This window comes from Canis lupus, chromosome 27 (genome assembly GCF_003254725.2).
Source record: "Canis lupus dingo isolate Sandy chromosome 27, ASM325472v2, whole genome shotgun sequence".
In the NCBI taxonomy this organism is placed as follows: Eukaryota; Metazoa; Chordata; class Mammalia; order Carnivora; family Canidae; genus Canis; species Canis lupus.
In genome coordinates, this window is record NC_064269.1 from 36,354,303 (window position 1) to 36,373,248 (window position 18,946).

The following is an 18,946-nucleotide window of genomic DNA, read 5'->3' on the forward strand; positions in this document are numbered from 1 at the left end:
ACATATTTGCTTACAAGTAGGAAAACTAAGGGTCAGAGGATAAAATATTTTTTTCAAAATCCTATAGCTATTTTCTGGTGAAGCAGCAGTTGAACATTTGTTGCCTTGCTTTTCACAACCTCCAAAGCAAGGGAGACACAATAGGTTGTAGTAAAAGCTAAAAAAATAAAACAAAATTTATGTTGTCTCTAAAGAATTTTCTTAGGCGATACAAATGCACTTCTGATCACTGGATTGGACTGGAAATGACAGAAAATAAATCAGGACGATGGGTAAATGGAACCATATTTAAGAAATGGTGAGTTTCTTTCTTTTGGAGATTATTAAAAATTTGGATAACATAACCTTCTCCAGAACCTTTGGGTGTATGTTGGAAAAAGTGAGGGAGGGAAAACTGTATTATGTATTGAGATTAGTTCCAAGAAATCAACCAGGGACTTTGGAAATCAGGAGATAAGAGGGAGATCTTAGTTCAGTATTTTGAAAACAAAGATCTGAGATTTATAAACACAAACCAAAAAAAAAGAAAATCCAAAAAACATTTGCCTGATTTTTAACCTGTCTTCTCAAATTTATATCTATTCTTCAAAGTTCATGCTGCCTTTTTGCTGACATCTTTTACAGTTCAAGTTAAACTTAACTGTTGATTTTAACCTGATTTTATTTGAGCTTCATATCTTCCATTTTATACTTCCATTATATCTTCCACATATGATCTTAGCATAACTACCCCAATGGTGACTGCCAGCCACTTACTATTTAGTTTATATTAGAATTCCTCAACAGCAACACAACTGACATTTTGGACTGAATAATTCTTTGTTGTGGAGAAGGGGTGCTGTTTCATGCATTTTTGGATGTTAGCAATATCTCTGGCTTTTTCTATTAGGCAATCCCTCTACCTGCTTTGTGACGACCCAAAATGTCTCCAGATGTTGCCAATTGTGACTTGTGTATGTGTGTGTTGGGAAGCGAAGTGGAGAGCAGAAAGCAAAATCGCCTTGTGCTAAGAATTATTGGTTTATATAAATTGGTAGTTCCACTGATTACACATCACTATCTTTTTTTTTTTTTTTTTACACATCACTATCTTAACATCAGTTTAACAGTTATAAAAATTCTTGGACGAGAGACTCTTTCAGTCTAATTTGGTACAGATATCTTCCTCTGTATCAGAGAAGACTGCCACAGCACACTTTTTCAGAACTCTGTACAGATACTTTAAAAAATTGGGTCATTGGGCAAGTGAGAAATCAGAGCATTTTTTTAGTAAGTGATGTTTAATCCCTTGTAGGTTTCTTGTGAGAGGAAATGAAAAATGTGCTTACCTCGATGATGATGGTGCAGCAACAGCTAGATGCTATGCAGAAAGAAAATGGATCTGCAGGAGGAAAATGCACTAATGTTTCTATAGTGGAATTACAACATGGGTACCCATGATTTTTGTAATATTTTTTCTTTCTCTATATATAAGTTAATTTTTCACTGCTTTAATGATCTAACCTGGTAATACATCTTAATAATTATTCACATAATTTCCTTCAACTTACTTTATTTTTCAGATGACCTGGATCTTTACATTTTTACATCAATTTTAGAAGACTCCTGTACTTACATGGGCTCTATAGATCAATTTAAGAAGTGTTGTATTGGGACATCTGGGTGGCTCAGTGGTTGAGCATCTGCCTTCAACTCAGAGCATGATCCCAAGTCCGGGAATCAAATCTCTCATTGGTCTCCCTGTGAGGAGCCTGCTTCTCCCTGTGCCTGTGTCTCTGTCTCTCTCTATGTCTCTCATGAATAAATAAATAAAATACTTTAAGAAAAAGTGTTATATTTATATTATTTCTTTACTCATTTGTAATATGTAACTGACATTGATGTTTTTCTTCTTATATGATTTATAGTTTTTCTAGCCAGTCATTGCATGTTATTTATTATGTGTGTCCTCATCAAATGTATCTGGCTTTTACAATTATGCAATTTTATTATTTTTTAAAATAGTTACTTTTTTGTGGAAATGTAACTGCATTATTCTTCTCCTGCTCAACATACTTTCTGAAAACTCATAATTTCTAATAATTTGTGGATTTTTTTAAAATGATAAAAATAGCATCTAATAATAAGTTTTATTTTTTTCTTATAACTACTACTTAATTCTTGTCTAATTAAAATTTGTAGAACTGCCAAGACAATTTGGGCTGTGAATATCTGAATTGTCTCACATTTTAAAGAAAATGTTTCTAACATTTCAACATTATCAGCATTTTATTTAATTTTTTATGCACCTTTTTTAGGTTAAGGCAGTTCTTTTCTATTCCTGTTCCTTAAAAAGGTTGTTTAATAGAAAGGGACTTGGAATTTTTTTAAAATTTTCTTGTATGTTTTTGTTTTCTTTATCTGTTTTGATGTTCTTTCTTAATCTTTCAATGTTAATGACACATGTTTTCTAATGTTAAATAACTACTTTGAATTCCTAGATAAAATTCAACTTGGTCATTATGTCATATCATATTTATTCTCAATTGATTTATTCTGTTATTTATTTTTTAATATTCCTGTGCCTAAATTCATGAATGTACTTGCCCTGAAATTTTCTCTGGAGGGATTATTGGGATTATTGTTGCAATAAATCAATGAAGATATGATGAGAAGATGTGTTGTTTCACATTGATGAAATTGTGAATGGTAAATTTAAAGTCTAAAAAATTTAATTATTGTTCATATTTTGTGCATATTTTAGATGAGATTTACATTTGTGATTATCAATGCATTCCAGCCCCAACCTTTGAGTCACAGGAAAAGAATATTTATGAAAATATGATATAAATGTAATCAGAATGAAGTAAATGATACTAAGCAAGTGCAGACTCAAGGAGATCCATGTTGTTTCAATAAAAACAAATTTCTAAGAGCCGTGATAGCGTGAGTAATAATAGCATTGCTACCTTTTTCTTTTTAATTTATATTTTTTGTTTTGTTTGTTTGTTTGTTTTTTTATGGAAGCTTAGAATGCAATATTATAACAGTTTAAATGTACAACATAGTTATGTAACGTGTATATACATTGACAAAGTGATCCCATGATAAATCAAGCTACCTTCTGTCACCCTACAGTTGTTACTTATTAATAAGTATATTCCTCATTGTATCCTCATCTCTTATTTATTTTATACATGGAAATTTTCCCCTTTATAACTAGAAGACTACCCGTTATGCTTTTTTTTTTTTTAGATGTTATTTATTTATCCATAAGAATACACAGAGAGGAGAGAGAGAGAGGCAGAGACACAGGCAGAGGGAAAGGCAGGCTCCATCCAGGGAGCCCGACGTGGGACTCGATCCTGGGTCTCCAGGATCACACCCTGGGCCAAAGGCGGCGCTAAACCGCTGAGCCTCCAGGGCTGCACCCCCACCACTGTTTTTAAGATACTTTTTTCCATTGTTACCTTTTACTCAGGAGAAATGAAACTAGTCAGGAAAGACACTCTTACCAGGAAAGAAGCAGGAGATGGTCCTTGGACCTGAGCAGGAAGAAGCAATGTGTGGACGTTATGAAAAACCTGCTTGCACACTCACTGGACAATAAGCAAATGCATAATCGATCTCCTCTATCCACTATTCTGAATATTTATAGATAAATCATAACACCTCTCATGAGCTCATGAATTTTGTAATACATTTTAATTAAATTGTTTCTTTAAACAGAAGTTCTGCCAAAAAAAAAAAAAAGAAAAAAAAAAAACAAAAACAGATTTCCAGGATCTGTCAGACCTAGTAGTGTCTTTACAAGACCAAAAATTTATCAGTCAGTAATTACACAGGTTCATTTTGGTTGAAGATAACAATTGTGTTCATTTATTTAATAGCTATTTATGCATATTTAATATGAAAAACAATAAATGCTACTCTGTATGGTAGTAGTAATATTTATAAGTTTTAGTCATGTGTAGATTTAATAAATTCCTCTTCTCTTTTATGAGTTTCATTATGTCCCCAGGTTGAAGTCCTAACCCTCAGCCTTCAGAATGTGACCTCATTTAGAAATAGACTCATAGAAAAGGTAATAGATAAAATGAAATCATTAGGATGAGTTGAAATCTCACTAATCTATAAGACTGGTGTCCTTATAAATAAGGAAAATTTGAATTTAATGACAAAGAGAAGACTATGTGAAGACACAGGGAAAAGGTGGCCATGTGACTAAAGTGATGTATCTAGAAGCCAAGGAATGCCAAGGATTACCAGCTATCATGAGAGACCAGAGGGGCAAGAGAGGATTCTCCCCTGGAGCAGTCTGAGAGAGCACGACACAACAGACACTTTGATCTTGGATTTCTAGTCTTCAGAACTGTGAGAAAATAAAATAAAATTCTGTTGTTTTAAGCCACTCAGTTTTTGGTACTTTGCTATGGTGGCCCTAACAATCTGATACGTTGTTTAGCAAGATCAGCTTGCTTCCATTTTTCTATTCCATCTTTCTCTGATACAAGCCTGAGCTGGAATGTCCCTTCCTTGTTTCAGTCTTTCTTTAAATGAAGGAAAATGTGTCCTCCGAGCATCTCCGTCTAGTCACATCTTGTTTTATCTACCACTCCGCAAAATGCACACAAGCAGCTCTCACCAAGTAATGCCAATCTGTGTTTGCATACCCAGTGAACGAGCTTCAGTTAACGTTTCACATGTTGTCTCAAGCAGAATTTAAAATCATGTTTCTATTTCTTCTTCTTTAAATACTATCTTCTAAGTATTCTGTGATACCCTATTCCCCTGGGATTCCTCCTTGCTCCTGACCTCTCCTCATTTCAATTTCTTTTTTTTTTTTTTAAGATTTTATTTATTCATTCATGAGAGGCACCTAGAGAGAGGCAGAGACATAGCCAGAGGGAGAAACAGGCTCCCTCTGGGGAGCTTGATGTGGGACTTGATCCCAGGACCCCAGGATCGCAGCCTATGCCGAAGACAGATGCTCAACTCCTGAGCCACACAAGCATCCCTCCTCTTTTCAATTTCAGTACACACTCTGTTCCTGTCATATTATTCTGTCTTCCTGAAGCTTTAGGCCTTTCTCTTCTCTCTTCTCACTCCTTCTTAGGGAATTGCCTTCATACATTTAGGATCAACATCTACTCTAAGAGATCCTATACTGACATATTCAACACCAATACCTTCTTCTCTAAATTCCAGATTATCTAACTACCTATTCCATGTCAACATCTCAATTATATCCTTTCTTTCTTCCAAATTTTTACTTAAACTCTAGTTAGTCAACCTATAGTGTAATATGGGTTTCAGGAGTAGGATTTGGTGATTCATCACTTACATACAACACCTAGTGCTCATGACAAGTGCTCTCCTTAATCCCATCCCCCATTGAGCTCATCCCCCTGCCCACATCCTTCCATCAACCTTCAGTTTGTTCTCTGTAGTTAGGAGTTTCTTGCGGTTTGCCTTTAAATATATCTACAGTTTATAATCTTTCCCTCAAAATATGGCCCTTCTCAGCACACCATCCAACTGAGTGCATAAAAACAGAAACCTGAGGGTGCTTGGGTGGCTCAGTCAGTTAAGCGGCTGCATTAAACTCAGGTAGTGATCTTGGGGTCCTAAGATTAAGTCTCCCATTCGGCTCCCTCTTCAATGGGGAGCCTGCTTCTTGCTCTCCCTCTGCCTGCTGCTCCTCCATGCTTGTGCACTCTCTCTCTTTCTGTGTCAAATAAATAAATAAAATCTTTAAAAATAAAAAACAACCCAGAAACCTGGTTTGGCCTTAAGATTGGTTTTGTTCCTCATCTACCATTTTTAGTCCATTTAGTAGGAATAAACAGAAAAACTCAGCAGGTAACTGGCCAGCAGAACTCTATGCTGGGTGTATATTGCAGTCAATGTATTGTGCTTAGGGATCTAGAGAGCAAGGAAAAGTGTGAACCTAAGAGGTGAAAAATCTTGGAATAAAGAGATAGTTGAAGAAGTAAAAGGAAGAAGTACATTCTCAAAACCGAAGCACTATTTAAAATAGTACACCCTTATTTTAAGAAAGTCTGATTGTTACTAGTCATGATAAACCCCATTCACGTGTTTATTTCAATACACTTCCTTCCTGAAGCTTGAGCACTAGTCTATCATCTGTTGCCTTGCCCGTCCCTAAATTAGCTCACAACTCAAATACTTCCTTTTCCTTTTCCTCTTCCCATACTGTAGCTAAGGGTAATGGCTCCAAAACTCAAAATTTACCAGGTTACTCTGGGAACTCTAGCATTTTATTGGCTTTCAACTGCTGTTGAAATTTAAAGTGGAAATGCTTCCATGACGTTTAAGACATCTTATTTTTCAGCCTATTTTATACCCAGTTTATCCTTCCTTGGCCTCCAGTAACACTGTCTTCACATGTTTTAAAAACATAGCATGCTCACAAATCCAAAAGGTTTTCCCCCTTATCTATTAGCATTTTATCTAGGACTTCCTGGAAGGTTCCTCTTTCTCAAGAATTCCACTTACTTTACATCTCAATTCGTGTGCCTTATGTTTAAAGATGCATTAGCTGGGATCCCTGGGTGGCGCAGCGGTTTGGCGCCTGCCTTTGGCCCAGGGCGCGATCCTGGAGACCCGGGATCGAATCCCACGTCGGGCTCCCGGTGCATGGAGCCTGCTTCTCCCTCTGCCTGTTGTGTCTCTGCCTCTCTCTCTCTCTGTGTGACTATCATGAATAAATAAATAAAAAAAATCTTTAAAAAAAAAAAAATGCTGACTTTAAAAAAAAAAATAAATAAAATAAAGATGCATTAGCTAAATTAAGGAACAACATCGGATCCCCTCTACTTTATTGTGTTATAAGTAACATACAACTCTCCACAGCCGTTTGTCCAATTTTGTTCAGTCGATATTTATTGAGCATCTATTATGTATCAGACATTGCTTTAAATAATAGGAATACAATAAGAATCCAAACAAGGAAAAACCCTTGTGCATGGAGCTTCAATTAAAGATGAGGAGACAGAAAACAAAATATAACATTTTAAAAGATACAAAGAAAAGCAAATCATTTGGACCAAGGAAAAATGTTTTTTATATTTGTTGGTTAATTATTTTATTAGTATTTATGAATCTCACTAGAACATAAAGACCAGTTCAAATACTGGCAAAAAATGGTTACTGGCATTCAGCTGAGGTATTACCATAAAACAAACAAACAACACTACAAAGTAGCAAAAAGTAGCAAAAGATCTTGGAGATCAAGGATACAAATGTCACCTCAAAGGCAACTTTTACTACTAGGTCTAGAACAATTTAACCATCAAAATAGAGTATACAAATCGAACAAAATGTGAAAATGAGAGTCTACAAAGATACAAATGCAAAAATGAATAAGTTGAAATTCTGATGTAGATGGGTTATTATTTAAAATCTAAAAATACCTTCTGTCAAACAAAAATCACAGCAAAAAACTATTACACAGGTAAAGGCTTTATTCAAAGTTATGGCAGTGAGGGACATAAGCCAGAACTCACTCTGAACCAAAATCTTCTGAAACAGGGCAGTAGGGTTTTTGCAAAGCTGGAGTGAGAGGGAGATCATACACCATCTGTGTCTATTCAACAACTGTACCCAGAGGGAAATTAAACTTTTTCAGGTCTTCATGCTAGGAGAATTTTACAACTTGGAGCTAGGTGCCCACTGAAGTTAGCCTCCTACCTTATCATAGAAACTGAAAAACAGAGGTGCTACCTTTCTTGATGATTGCATTTCAAAGGAATGCCTCTCTGGTCCTTAGGAGAAACACTTCTGGGTTGTAAAGACTAGGAGTTTGAATCTCAAAGGAGCAGAGACAGAATTTCCAATTACAAGTTTCCTGAAGGAAATGTCTAAAAATGAGGAGGTCAGGGGCTCATCAATAGGAAGAACAAAACTTATCTAAAATTTGGACAGGCAGAAGGGAATGTTAAAGCCATCCTGGTCCCTGTTCACAAAATACTAATTTACAGTGAAGTCTGATAGATGTCACATTAAGTAGTGAACAAAGTCAATAGCATCAACAATGGAATAAAAAAATAAATGTATGTGCTGTCTGAAAGGAGGCAGTGAAAAGAACTTCTCACTCTTTCTGCCAAGGAGCAGTTGAATATAATCATGAGAAATAATCAGACAGATTTCCACGAGATTGGGCGCATTCAGGGTGGTATGGCCGTAGTCGATCAGACAGATTCAAATTGAAGAGCATTTTGCAGAATAACTCACTTGTAGCATTCAGAAGTGTCAAGGCTGTGAATAACAAGGAAGGCTAAAGAACTCTTCTAGATGGAGGGACCTTAAAGAGACATAATAACGAAATGTAGAAGATGATTCTGAGCTAGATCTTTTACTCTAGAGAATTTATATATATATATATATATAATAAATTATATTTATTTATATATAAATATATATTTATAAATAATAAATTTTATATATATATATATATATATATATATATATATATATATATATATATAAAATTGGCAAATCCTAAAAGGAGTCTGAGAATTAAATGGTAGCACTGTGTCAATGCTAAGCTTGTTAATTTTGATTATTTAATTGTGACTCAGCAGGGGATTTTTAAAAAAATATATTTTATTTATTTATTCATGAGATACACAGAGAAAGGCAGAGACATAGACAGAAGGAGAAGTAAGCTCCTCCCAGGGAGCCCCATGTAGGACTCGATCCCAGGACTGTGATCACACCCTGAGCCAAAGGCAAATGCTCAACCACTGAGCTACCCACGCATCCCAGTAGGGGATTTTTTTTGTAGAAAATATACACAAAAGTATCCACTAATACTTGAAATTTTATAATAAAATGTATCAATCTGGCAAGTAATTCTCAGAAGGTTCAGGAGAAAGGAAAGTGCTTTTCCTCTATACCTGTAATCTTCTTAGAAGTTTGTGATAATTTCTAAATTTAGATTAAAATTGTAACAAATCTAAAGCAAACCACATATTTAATGCTTTTTAGTCATAATCTCCAGTTTTAAAGTTTATACCAAAGAAATAAAAGGTGCTACTTTTTAAAAAGATATTCAGAATGTTTATTGCAGCATAGTTTATAGTAGGAAAACCTGAGAACAAAGTTAATGCTCATCAACAAAGCAGTAAAAAGATGTATAAATCCACACTATAATGCAATTCAGAATTATACAAAATTTGCATAGAATATTGTTACAAATTAAATAAGCACAGTACAGAAAAGTAGATATATTTGATCACATTTGTTGTAAAATAAAAATGAATAAAAATCCTGAGTGCAAATGTATGGACTCACACTGAATTATATTACCTCATAAAACTTTGGAAGGAAGTATTTTAGATTGTTTGGATGGGTTACTCTAAGGTTAGGACCAATGTAGATAATGGAGGGAAAATGGAGAAGATATTTGCTGTTTAATTGCAGTTCTATTTTTTTGGTAGTTTTAACTTCTTACTCATTAAGATTAATATTAAAACCTAATAGGCAAAAACTTTGATCATTGCTTATTGATTGATTGACAAATCCATTTGAAAACACTGCTGCAGGTTTCAGAATAAATTTTGTTTTCCTTGGTGGCAGCACAGCTATCTTCTTTAGCTGGCCCCTTTATGACGAATCTGTAGAAGAAAGGGTAAATATATTGTTAATCATTGTTGCTGAAGACATCCATTTGTATTTTTAGCTAATACTCTCCATTAAAAGGCCATTCGGATTTTAGGGCATTTTCAAATCCCTTGATTCATTAAACATTACAATATCTCTGTAACTTAGTATTACTTAGTATTACTGCTTGTCATTGGCACAGAATTCCAAAAGATCCTATTTAGAAATGAAAGAGCTAAGAGTAAATCTGTGTCCATACCCCATTCTAGTCTTCTTTCCATTGTTCTATATGGTATAGTTTTTAAACAACAAATGCACAATTATTATTGTTTTCAAGTCTTTTCTGCTTTGAAAACAAGACCAAAATATTCATCATTACTCCAGTAAACATTAAAATTAATTTTCATCCTTTCACATTCTTTAGTTTCAAGAACTATTTCAGAGTTGATTTTGGTGAACTTAGAGGGAGGTGCTTTATGAAGATAAGTTCTACAATAGACAGTAAATCAGACAATGTTTTTGGAAAGACTCACATATTTGAATCTAATGAAGAACCATCCACCCAGGTCCATGTCCTCACCAGGGATGTAAAGTTAAGTCCAATCCACACATAGTTTGATTGTTTTAGGTTTTTCTGTATAAAAGCCTAAAAAGTGAGTAATAAGCAACTAAGTGAAGATAATATTTTAATCATTCAGACATAATAAGTAAGATCTAGAATTTTTTGACAACTAGCATCCTACATGAACATTTTTAACTAATCAATTCATAACTTATTTATGTACACTATATATTTATTATATACATACACATACATATATACCACTTGTAAATTGAATACAAGTATTCAGCCAAGGACTAACTAGCATGAGACAAGCAAGGCACTGACATTGAGCATAAAATGCAGGAGGGTGCCAAAAACTCAGTAATCAAGATAAATGATAATTTAATTGAAATGTGGGAAGAAATTTGAGGAAAGCCATTTTTTTAAAAGAATTTATTTATTTATTTATTTGCTAGAGAGAGAGAGAGAGAGAGAGAGAGCGGCAGAAGGAGAAGGAAAGAGGGAACCCCAGGCAGACTCTGTGCTAAGTGCAAACTTGATGAGGGGGCTTGATGTCAGGACCCTGAGATCATGACCTGAGCTGAAATCAAGAATCGGATGATTAACTGACTGAGCCACCTAGGTGCCCCTTGAGGAACGCCAGTTTTTAAAAATTCATTTAGCATAATGTTTTTTTTTTTAAATTCAATTAATTAACATATAGTGTATTATTAGTTTCAAAGGTATAGTTTTTTCATTCATCAATCGTATATAATCCCCAGTGCTCATTACATCAAGTGCCCTCCTTAATGCTCATCACCCAGTTACCCCATCCCTCCACCCACCGGCCCTCCAGCAACCCTCAGTTTGTTTCCAATAGTTACAAGTCTCATAGTTTGTCTCCCTCTCTGATTTCATCTTATTTTATTTTTCCCTCCCATCTATGATCTTCTGTTTTGTTTCTTAAATTCCACATATGAGTGAAGTCATATGATAATCGTCTTCAGGAAAACTATTTTCAACTGCACAAAGACTAATGTCATAACCCTGACACTAAACCACATACCATTTCAAGTTGGTCCTGAATGATTGGTAAATGAGATTTTCTTTCCAAACAATAACCATAACTGTCACTCCAACTTTTCATCTCATTAGAGAACCAATAACACTTTTCTTGATATTTGAGCCATTCCGATGGGCACAACCCTGGGAAATGGAGGAAACAAAGAAAATTAAGTTACATATGTATTTCTGAAAGTTGAATACTTCTGTGTTGTATAAATAAAGGTAGTATAATAAAAATCACTCACAACAAAGTGTTTTTGCTGTGATTTACAAGATGCCCAAATTACAAATGATAATTCATGAGAACTAAGAAATTAATTTAGTAAGATGAAGCAAAATTTAGACAAAAGAAGATTTGTTTTCCATGCCCAGATTTAATATAATTACTAAAATAACATGAACCATTTAAGCTGTATATTACATTAAGGTTACCTGTGAGATTAAATATTATTTATACCATTCTCTTAGAATTTAACCTATAAAGGTTTTGAATTTCTCTCTATTTTATGTGCATAAATCTTTCCTTTATAACTCCCTTTTGATGTTAAATAATATTGAGAATAATAGTTTTTCAGTGTCTATATAATTTCAAGTTATTTGATTTTCTTAAATTAAACTGGACTCTTCAATTAAAAATATCTGAGACTTTGGGATAATAGTGAGTGAAAATTAATTGTATGTATAAATATGAATTCAGGTCAGTATAATTATTCAAACTTACAGCCATTAAAATCTCCTTTTTTTATTGAAGTAAAATTCATGTAACATAAATTCACCATTTTAACTACTTTAAAGTGCAAATGTCATGAATTTTTAGTACATCCACAGTGTGCAAGCACAACTACTATCTAATCCCAAAATACTTTCATCACTCCAAAATTATTCATTCTCTCCATCCCATTAAGTTTTGACAAAAATGTGAGTCTTCCAAATTTTTTCTTATTTGTCAAAATTGTTTTTGCTATTCAGGATTTCTTTCAATTTCACATGAATTTTAGGATTGCCTAGTCCATTTCTGCAAAAAAAAAAAAGGCCATTGGAATTTTGATAGGAATTGCTTTGAATCTACAGATCACTTTGATTAGTATTGCCACCTTAAATCATGGTTATATACAAACAGGAATGCTATTCAGTCATAAAAAGGGAATAAAATGCTGATATATAATACAACATGGATGAACCTTGAAAATATTATGCTAAGTGAAAGAAACAAGACACAGAAAGTGAAATATTGGGAATCCCTGGGTGGCTCAGCAGTTTAGCACCTAGCCTTTGGCCCAAGGCGTGATCCTGAAGTCCCGGGATGAAGTCCCGCATCAGGTTCCCCACATGGAGCCTGCTTCTCCCTCTGCCCCTGTCACTGCCTCTCTCTCTGTGTCTCCCATGAATAAATAAATAAAATCTTAAAAAAAAAAAAGTGAAATATTGTATGAGTCCGTCATATGAAAATCCAAAATAGGTAAATCCACACAGACGGAAAGATTAGTTGCTGCTAAAAACTGGAGGAGAGGGAATGAGGAATTGCTTATTGAGAATAAGATTTCTTTTTGGATAATGAAAATGTTTTGGAACTAGAGAGATATAGTGGTTGCATATTCAAATGTCGTGATGCCATTGAATTAAGTGTTAACTTCATGCTCAATATATCCTCAACTTAAAAAGAAGGAAAAAAGCAATAGGAAATTAATATCTTACAATTTGGCATACAGTATTTAGATTCACTTTCATAAACGTTTAATGGTGTCTATATGATTCCATGTTTACATATCAAAGCTTTCTTGCCTCTGAAAAAGTTCTATTGTAATATCCAACATACTGATGAATTTGCCAGTCTAAAATATGCATTAAAATTACAGTATTTCAATTAGCTTGGGACCTGCACATGTAAAGCACATACATAATCCAAAAGAAAAGAGTATCAGTAAGTAAACCATAATACATACGATATTTTCATACGTGATAAAAAGGACAACACAAATTAGTGGATGGGAGAAAATCCTTTTTTCAAAGAATTTATTTATTTATTTATTTATCTATTTATTATTTTTTAATTTTTTAATTTTTAATTTTTAATTTTTTATAGCAGGGGGGTGGGGAGGAACAAAGAGAGAGGGAGAGAGAATCTCCAGCAGAATCCCTCCTGAATGTGGAGCCCTACTCAGGGCTTGATCCCAGGACACCAAAATCATGACCTAAGCTGAAATCCAGAGTCCTAGACCTAACTAACTGAGCCACCCAGGAGCCACCCAGGAGAAAATTCTTTGATATATAATTATATAATACTCTGCACATTTCTCACATATACTATAAAACAAATGTTGAAAGCTCAATAAGTTAGGTGCTTTAAAGTTAAAGTAAAACAAAATTAGAAGTAGACGGGATCGTTTCTGAAAATTTTGTATAATTGGAAGTTCTGAGCTTAAAATCACCATGGATAGGTTGTTATGTATAATTACCTTTATTCATTTGGTATTTCAAAACAATAAATAAGGGACAAAAAATAGTCGTTACACATTGCCTTATAATCACAACTAACTTCCCATATTTATGTGTTTCAATCTGATGTTAAATTCCTGAAGGGAAGAGCCTATTTGTTATGTTCTTTTTCATACCTCTCTTCCCACTGCAAAAAATAATAATAATAAATTATATATATATGAAATGTTGAATGAAAAGTAGATTTACATCAAATCTTTGTTTGATGATGTAATCTACTGCATACCTGTTAAGCAAGATTTTTCAAACTTAGAAAGCCAAAACTATTAAAACTAGTATAGGGCCAAAGTCTTGAGATACCTATATGGTCTGTAGCTTTTGAACCACAAAGGCTTGTGTCCTTATTATTTATATTTCCTCTTGTGCCACTATTCGTTTCCAGGTTTCCAATATCATCATGTTGGGTGATATTTGAATTCTTTCCTTCTTGGCATTTTAGCAATACTCCCTGAGAAACTTAAAAAAAACAGAATTATTTTAGCATTGAGTAAATATCTTCTCTCTGTGCAGGGCTCTAGACACAAATTCTTCACAATGATTCTGATGATTGGAACAAGAAACAACGGAAGGGATAACTAGAAAGTTTCTTTCTTATTTTCATGTTTAATGAAAAATAATTTCGAATATTACATAATTAATTCATTTATAGAATATGTATTTTTTGAGGATCTGTTCTATGTCAGGCATTGGGCTAAGAACTGGTGACACAGTAGTAAATAAAGCAAAATTCCCCCTCTAAGGAAAGTATACATGCTCTTTCCATGCTTTCTTAATGTCGTGTTTTGCTGAAACCTATGACACTGTGCTTAGCCTGTTCTACCATAATTATTTATTTAATATCTATTTTTTTCATTAGAGATTTCTCACCATGATTATTCTTTTTTTATTGTTTTTTTTTTATTTTATGAGGTTTTTTTCTTGGTTGGGAAATTTATAGTAATGTTGGGGTATAGTAGTATATATATATAGTATAAACTAAATATAAACTTAAAGCATAAAAATTTTTAAAAAAATAATGGAATTCTATCTATTCACAGGTTTCTAAGAAATCCAAAAATAGGGTTTCCCAATACACATCGCACAGACATACACATAGGCACACACATTTTCTTCCTGTTAGACTGCATGCCATTTGAGAACAAGATACTTACCTGATTTGACTACATATTAAATACATTAATACAGAATATAATATACAGCTTTATATTAGTAGCTTCCTATTAAGCCTTTGTTAACAAAACAAATAATAAATAAATATGAAAAGACTCATAAGAAAATAGTAAATATTTTCTAAATTTTTTTTTAAGATCTTTTAACTTACCCAGTAAGGACAGGGAGATCAAAGTCAAGAGCAGAATGCCATTTACTGTTCCAGATATTCCCAATAAGACTTTATACCAGTGCAACATCACAGAACAATCTGCGAGATTAATCACATGACTTCTCTTAGAAAAGTACATTTTCAAGAAGTGAAAGCAACTGTGATAATAGGATTGCATATATTATTAGTTTTGAATTTCAAAGGCTATTAGGCAATCAAAAGCTTAAAATCTAAATCAATAGAAAAATGCTTATCTATTTTATTTAGTAATGGTAACTGCGTGATTAGAGCTATGATGCATGTTATATTGAATCTTAAGAAATTGCTAACATTTGACATAATTGACTAGTCAGATAAAGAATTTTAATGTATACACCTAATAACTCCCCAAGCATGCATACACACACACACACACAGGCTCATGTGTCCATGTGCACTTACAGATACACACATATATATTCACACAAATATATATTTTCTAATTAATAATTCGCTTTAATGTAATATTCACAAGACATTCAACCCATTTCATTTACTAAGGGTGTAATACAAATCAGAACTAAATATGACTCCTGATACCTGCTATTTTAACCTAAAAAAAATCCTAAAATTTTTTCTAACCCATGTAATAGTTATGCTGCAGTTTTTTGTTTTTTGTTTTTTAATTTATGATAGTCACACAGAGAGAGATGAGAGAGAGGCAGAGACACAGGAGGAGGGAGAAGCAGGCTCCATGCACCGGGAGCCCGACGTGGGACTCGATTCCAGGTCTCCAGAATCGCGCCCTGGGCCAAAGGCAGGCGCTAAACCACTGCGCCCCCCAGAGATCCCCTGCAGCTTCTCTTTATATGGTAAACTCTTTAAGAGTGACTACTGTTTTATTTTTCATATGCCTACACTGCTCCATTTGAGTAAAAGCTCTGTATATAATGACAGGGTTTAAACTGTCAATTAGATTCAAATGTATGTCATACCTGAAGCTTTACCAAATATTAGCAAAAACATTACTATTAGTGAAGGAAACTATTGGTAAAGGATGAATATTAGTATATGCCACTTAAATAGCTAGGAGTTGCACATTTATGATTTGTAGCTTCCTGAGCTCCTTTCCTGAACCAAAACACATTTTGGTATCAGAGTGCCATCTACAATCTGAGTGTGAAAAAAAGTTTACACGGAAAAGCCATTACATTTTGTGGTCTTTCGGGTTAATAGCTCTACTTCCCAAAACAAAATTTTCCACCTGGTAAAAAACATATTTTAAAGTTTTTGACACGGTGAATTAAAAACTAGTACTAAAGATGCTATTTTTATGAATGATACAGAGGGGGACAACTGGCACCAAGTATTCATTTCAATTTTGTTAATTGTAACTGTGTATTTTTCCTGAGAATGGCCTTAGGAAATTATGTGATACAAAATGTTACTTAAAAGCAAATAATTGTTAGCCTTCGCCTTGATAAATGAGAGACAGACAAACAGCGAGCCTGAGAGACAGAAAGACAGGACAGAGGCAGAGAAAGAAAAAAGCACTAAAAAATAAAATAGTCCAAGAACAGTAAAGAGGAGAATGTTGGTAATTACTGTCCACATTCATATTAATATTAACCCATATTAAATCCATACTCATATTAATCCACATTAATTGAAAAAGACCCTGAATTCCATACCTTTATGTTTAAGTTGGAATATTTGGCTAGAACTCCTTTTCTTCAATTGTAAATTCAATGTCATGTATCTTTCTTCGTCTTGCATCTTCAATGAATATATATGTGTATATGTGTATGTTCCTTTTTTTAAGTATAATATGCTATAAGAAAAATAATAAATCTGCTGCTTATCAGATCTAGTCCTCAAATTGTCCACTCAGGGTACAAACAAGTGTGTAGTTTCATCTACTGTGAAAACCTCAGAGGAAATGTTTTCTTTCTCTTTTTTAAAGTTTATTTCTCATGACCTAGATAGCACAGAATTTCTCAACTGTCCACCATATATTGAATTTAATATCAGATGTAGTTCTTTAAAAAAAGAAAATACTGATTACCCCATAAAGTCAGGGTAATGGAAATTGTGCCTGTTTTAGACTTGAGTTACATGATACATACATCCCTTTTGGTTTAGCCAAACTATGTGAGTTTTCAATTACACTTCCTAATACAGTGATATTTGATTTAATATAATAGCTTACAATTGCCTAACAGTTAAATTTCTTGATCTTAAAACAACATTGATTACAAATCATGCTAATAATGTAATAATACAATTTGAAGAAAAAAAAAACACTGGCAATTTTTGGCATTCTAAAGACACTTTAAATACAAAAAAAAATTGGTTTGGGGGATGAGAATTTAGGAAAGAAACCATAGGGATGCCTGGGTGACTCAGTTGGTTAAGGGTCTGCCTTCAGCTCAGGTCATGATCTCAGGGTCTTGGGATGGAGCCTGACATCAGGCTCCCTGCCCAGTGGGAAGCCTGTTTCTCTCTCTCCCTCTGTCCCTCCCCACCACTCATGTGCTCTTTCTCTTTCTCAAATGAATAAATAAAATCTTTAAAAAAAAAGGAAAGAAATTCTTTTTTTCAATGACCTTTCCTGGTATTTGAAGAAAATGCCCAATATTTACAAAACAGGACAAAAATTTCAGATCTTTTTTTTTTTTTTTCTCAGCTTTGGTGAGGTCTACTTTACACACCGTAAAATTCACTCATTAAAAGTAAATGATTGGAAGATTTTTAGCAAATATACAGATGTGGATGATTTTTAGCAAATATACAGATGTGTACAAACATCACCCAAATCCAGTTTGGGAACTTTCTTATCACTCTAAAAAGTTCCCTTATGCCCACTCTAAAAAGAGTAATACAATTCTGGAAATATCAATTTCAAAAGTTGAGATAAAGTTGAAAATTTTGACACATAAATCCCACATCTTTGGTAATGGTAGCAAATTGAGAACAGAAACCAAAGCTTTCTACTGGGAGACTTCCCTAGTGAGGCAGAAGATTGAGGAAAGAGCTGAGTAGAGTATGTACCTCTGACTGGAGCATGGCCAGTCCTGCTCTCATATAGGGGCCCGGGACCATTAGCTCTGGCTCCTGTCTCATTCCTCTGCTTTCCTGCCCCAAATCAGTAAAGGAAGCCATCCATTAGGGCAAGGTTGTCTCCACAGGTCAATCTTCCAAGGCAAAGAATGAGATGTAAAAGGTGGACAGCAGAGCTGGAAGGGCAAAATCAGCCTTTTGAGTTTAGTAGTGACTTAATGTTAATTATATTTGATATTTTCAGTTACACTAGCACTTTTTTGGCTAAAAATTCCTGTTATGCTACTGCTATACATTTTTCACCAAGAGTCTTTGACCTTTGGTGTATTTATCAATACAAAGTGACCTATCCTGTGAATGTCAGTCCGTTTCTTTCATCAGACACCCTGGAACTTATTACTTATTAAATGGGCACCTGTAAAATGATCCAGGACAACAAGGATGGAAGCTATACATACTCAAATAAGGCCCTCCCCCATCGTGGCTGATTTTCCTAAAACCTCTGTGGAATGCCCAACCTGTCAAAGGCAGAGACCAAAGCAGAGCACAGTTTCTGAGGGAAACCAGCCAACCACTTGATGGCAGATCTATTGCTTAAGCTTCTTCCATCATGTCCTGATAGTGTTTTGTGTTCATAAGAATAATCACGTATTTTAGGAACAAATTTGACTTCTTTACCTGCAGTGCTTCTGCTAGCATCACCATTCACAAAATTATGAAATGTCTTCTTTGTTATCATGATTTTCCACACAACCTTGTGTTTGACATTTTGCAGAAAAGAAAGTTTAGTAATCAGCTCATGCCTAAATAATTTACTTATCCAAAAGTAACTTGCTGGGCAGAATGCTGAAATGACCTTGTGAAGGCACACTAGT

General features: G+C 34.1%; 2 protein-coding genes across 6 annotated transcripts in view; one reads left to right on the forward strand and one right to left on the reverse strand.

Moving 5' to 3' along the window:
- Window positions 1–2,654, forward strand: part of CLEC2B (C-type lectin domain family 2 member B) — a 55,018-nt gene extending 52,364 nt beyond the window's left edge. For 4 of the 5 annotated variants that reach the window (XM_049102666.1, XM_049102668.1, XM_035707117.2 and 1 more), the window contains 3 exons: window positions 195–298; window positions 1,295–1,430; window positions 1,563–2,654. In XM_049102666.1, coding sequence (XP_048958623.1) covers window positions 195–298; window positions 1,295–1,403 — 213 coding nt within the window. In that variant the 3' untranslated portion in view covers window positions 1,404–1,430; window positions 1,563–2,654. Of the gene's footprint in view, window positions 1–194; window positions 299–1,294; window positions 1,446–1,562 lie in introns of all 5 variants that reach the window. The other variant, XM_049102667.1, reaches the window with a different exon arrangement.
- Window positions 2,655–9,034: 6,380 nt separating this feature from the next.
- On the reverse strand, window positions 9,035–16,915 carry KLRF1 (killer cell lectin like receptor F1). The gene is made up of 6 exons (XM_025455642.3): window positions 16,703–16,915; window positions 15,033–15,131; window positions 14,012–14,167; window positions 11,217–11,356; window positions 10,140–10,252; window positions 9,035–9,620 (listed from the first exon to the last, which is right to left on the reverse strand). The coding sequence occupies exons 1-6, from the start codon at window positions 16,785–16,787 to the stop codon at window positions 9,500–9,502; spliced, it is 714 nt and encodes a 237-aa protein (XP_025311427.3). The 5' UTR covers window positions 16,788–16,915; the 3' UTR covers window positions 9,035–9,499.
- Window positions 16,916–18,946: the final 2,031 nt, after the last annotated feature.

Excerpts from the sequence above, each read along its gene's own strand:
- KLRF1 (XM_025455642.3), bottom strand. The coding sequence starts at position 16,787 with ATGCAAGACGAAGAAAGATACATGACATTGAATTTACAATTGAAGAAA. Across the intron at positions 11,357-14,011 it reads AAAAGCTACAGACCATATAG|GGTTGTGCCCATCGGAATGG; the intron begins GTATCTCAAGAC and ends TCCATTTCCCAG. Across the intron at positions 10,253-11,216 it reads TTCAGGACCAACTTGAAATG|GCTTTTATACAGAAAAACCT; the intron begins GTATGTGGTTTA and ends CTCACTTTTTAG.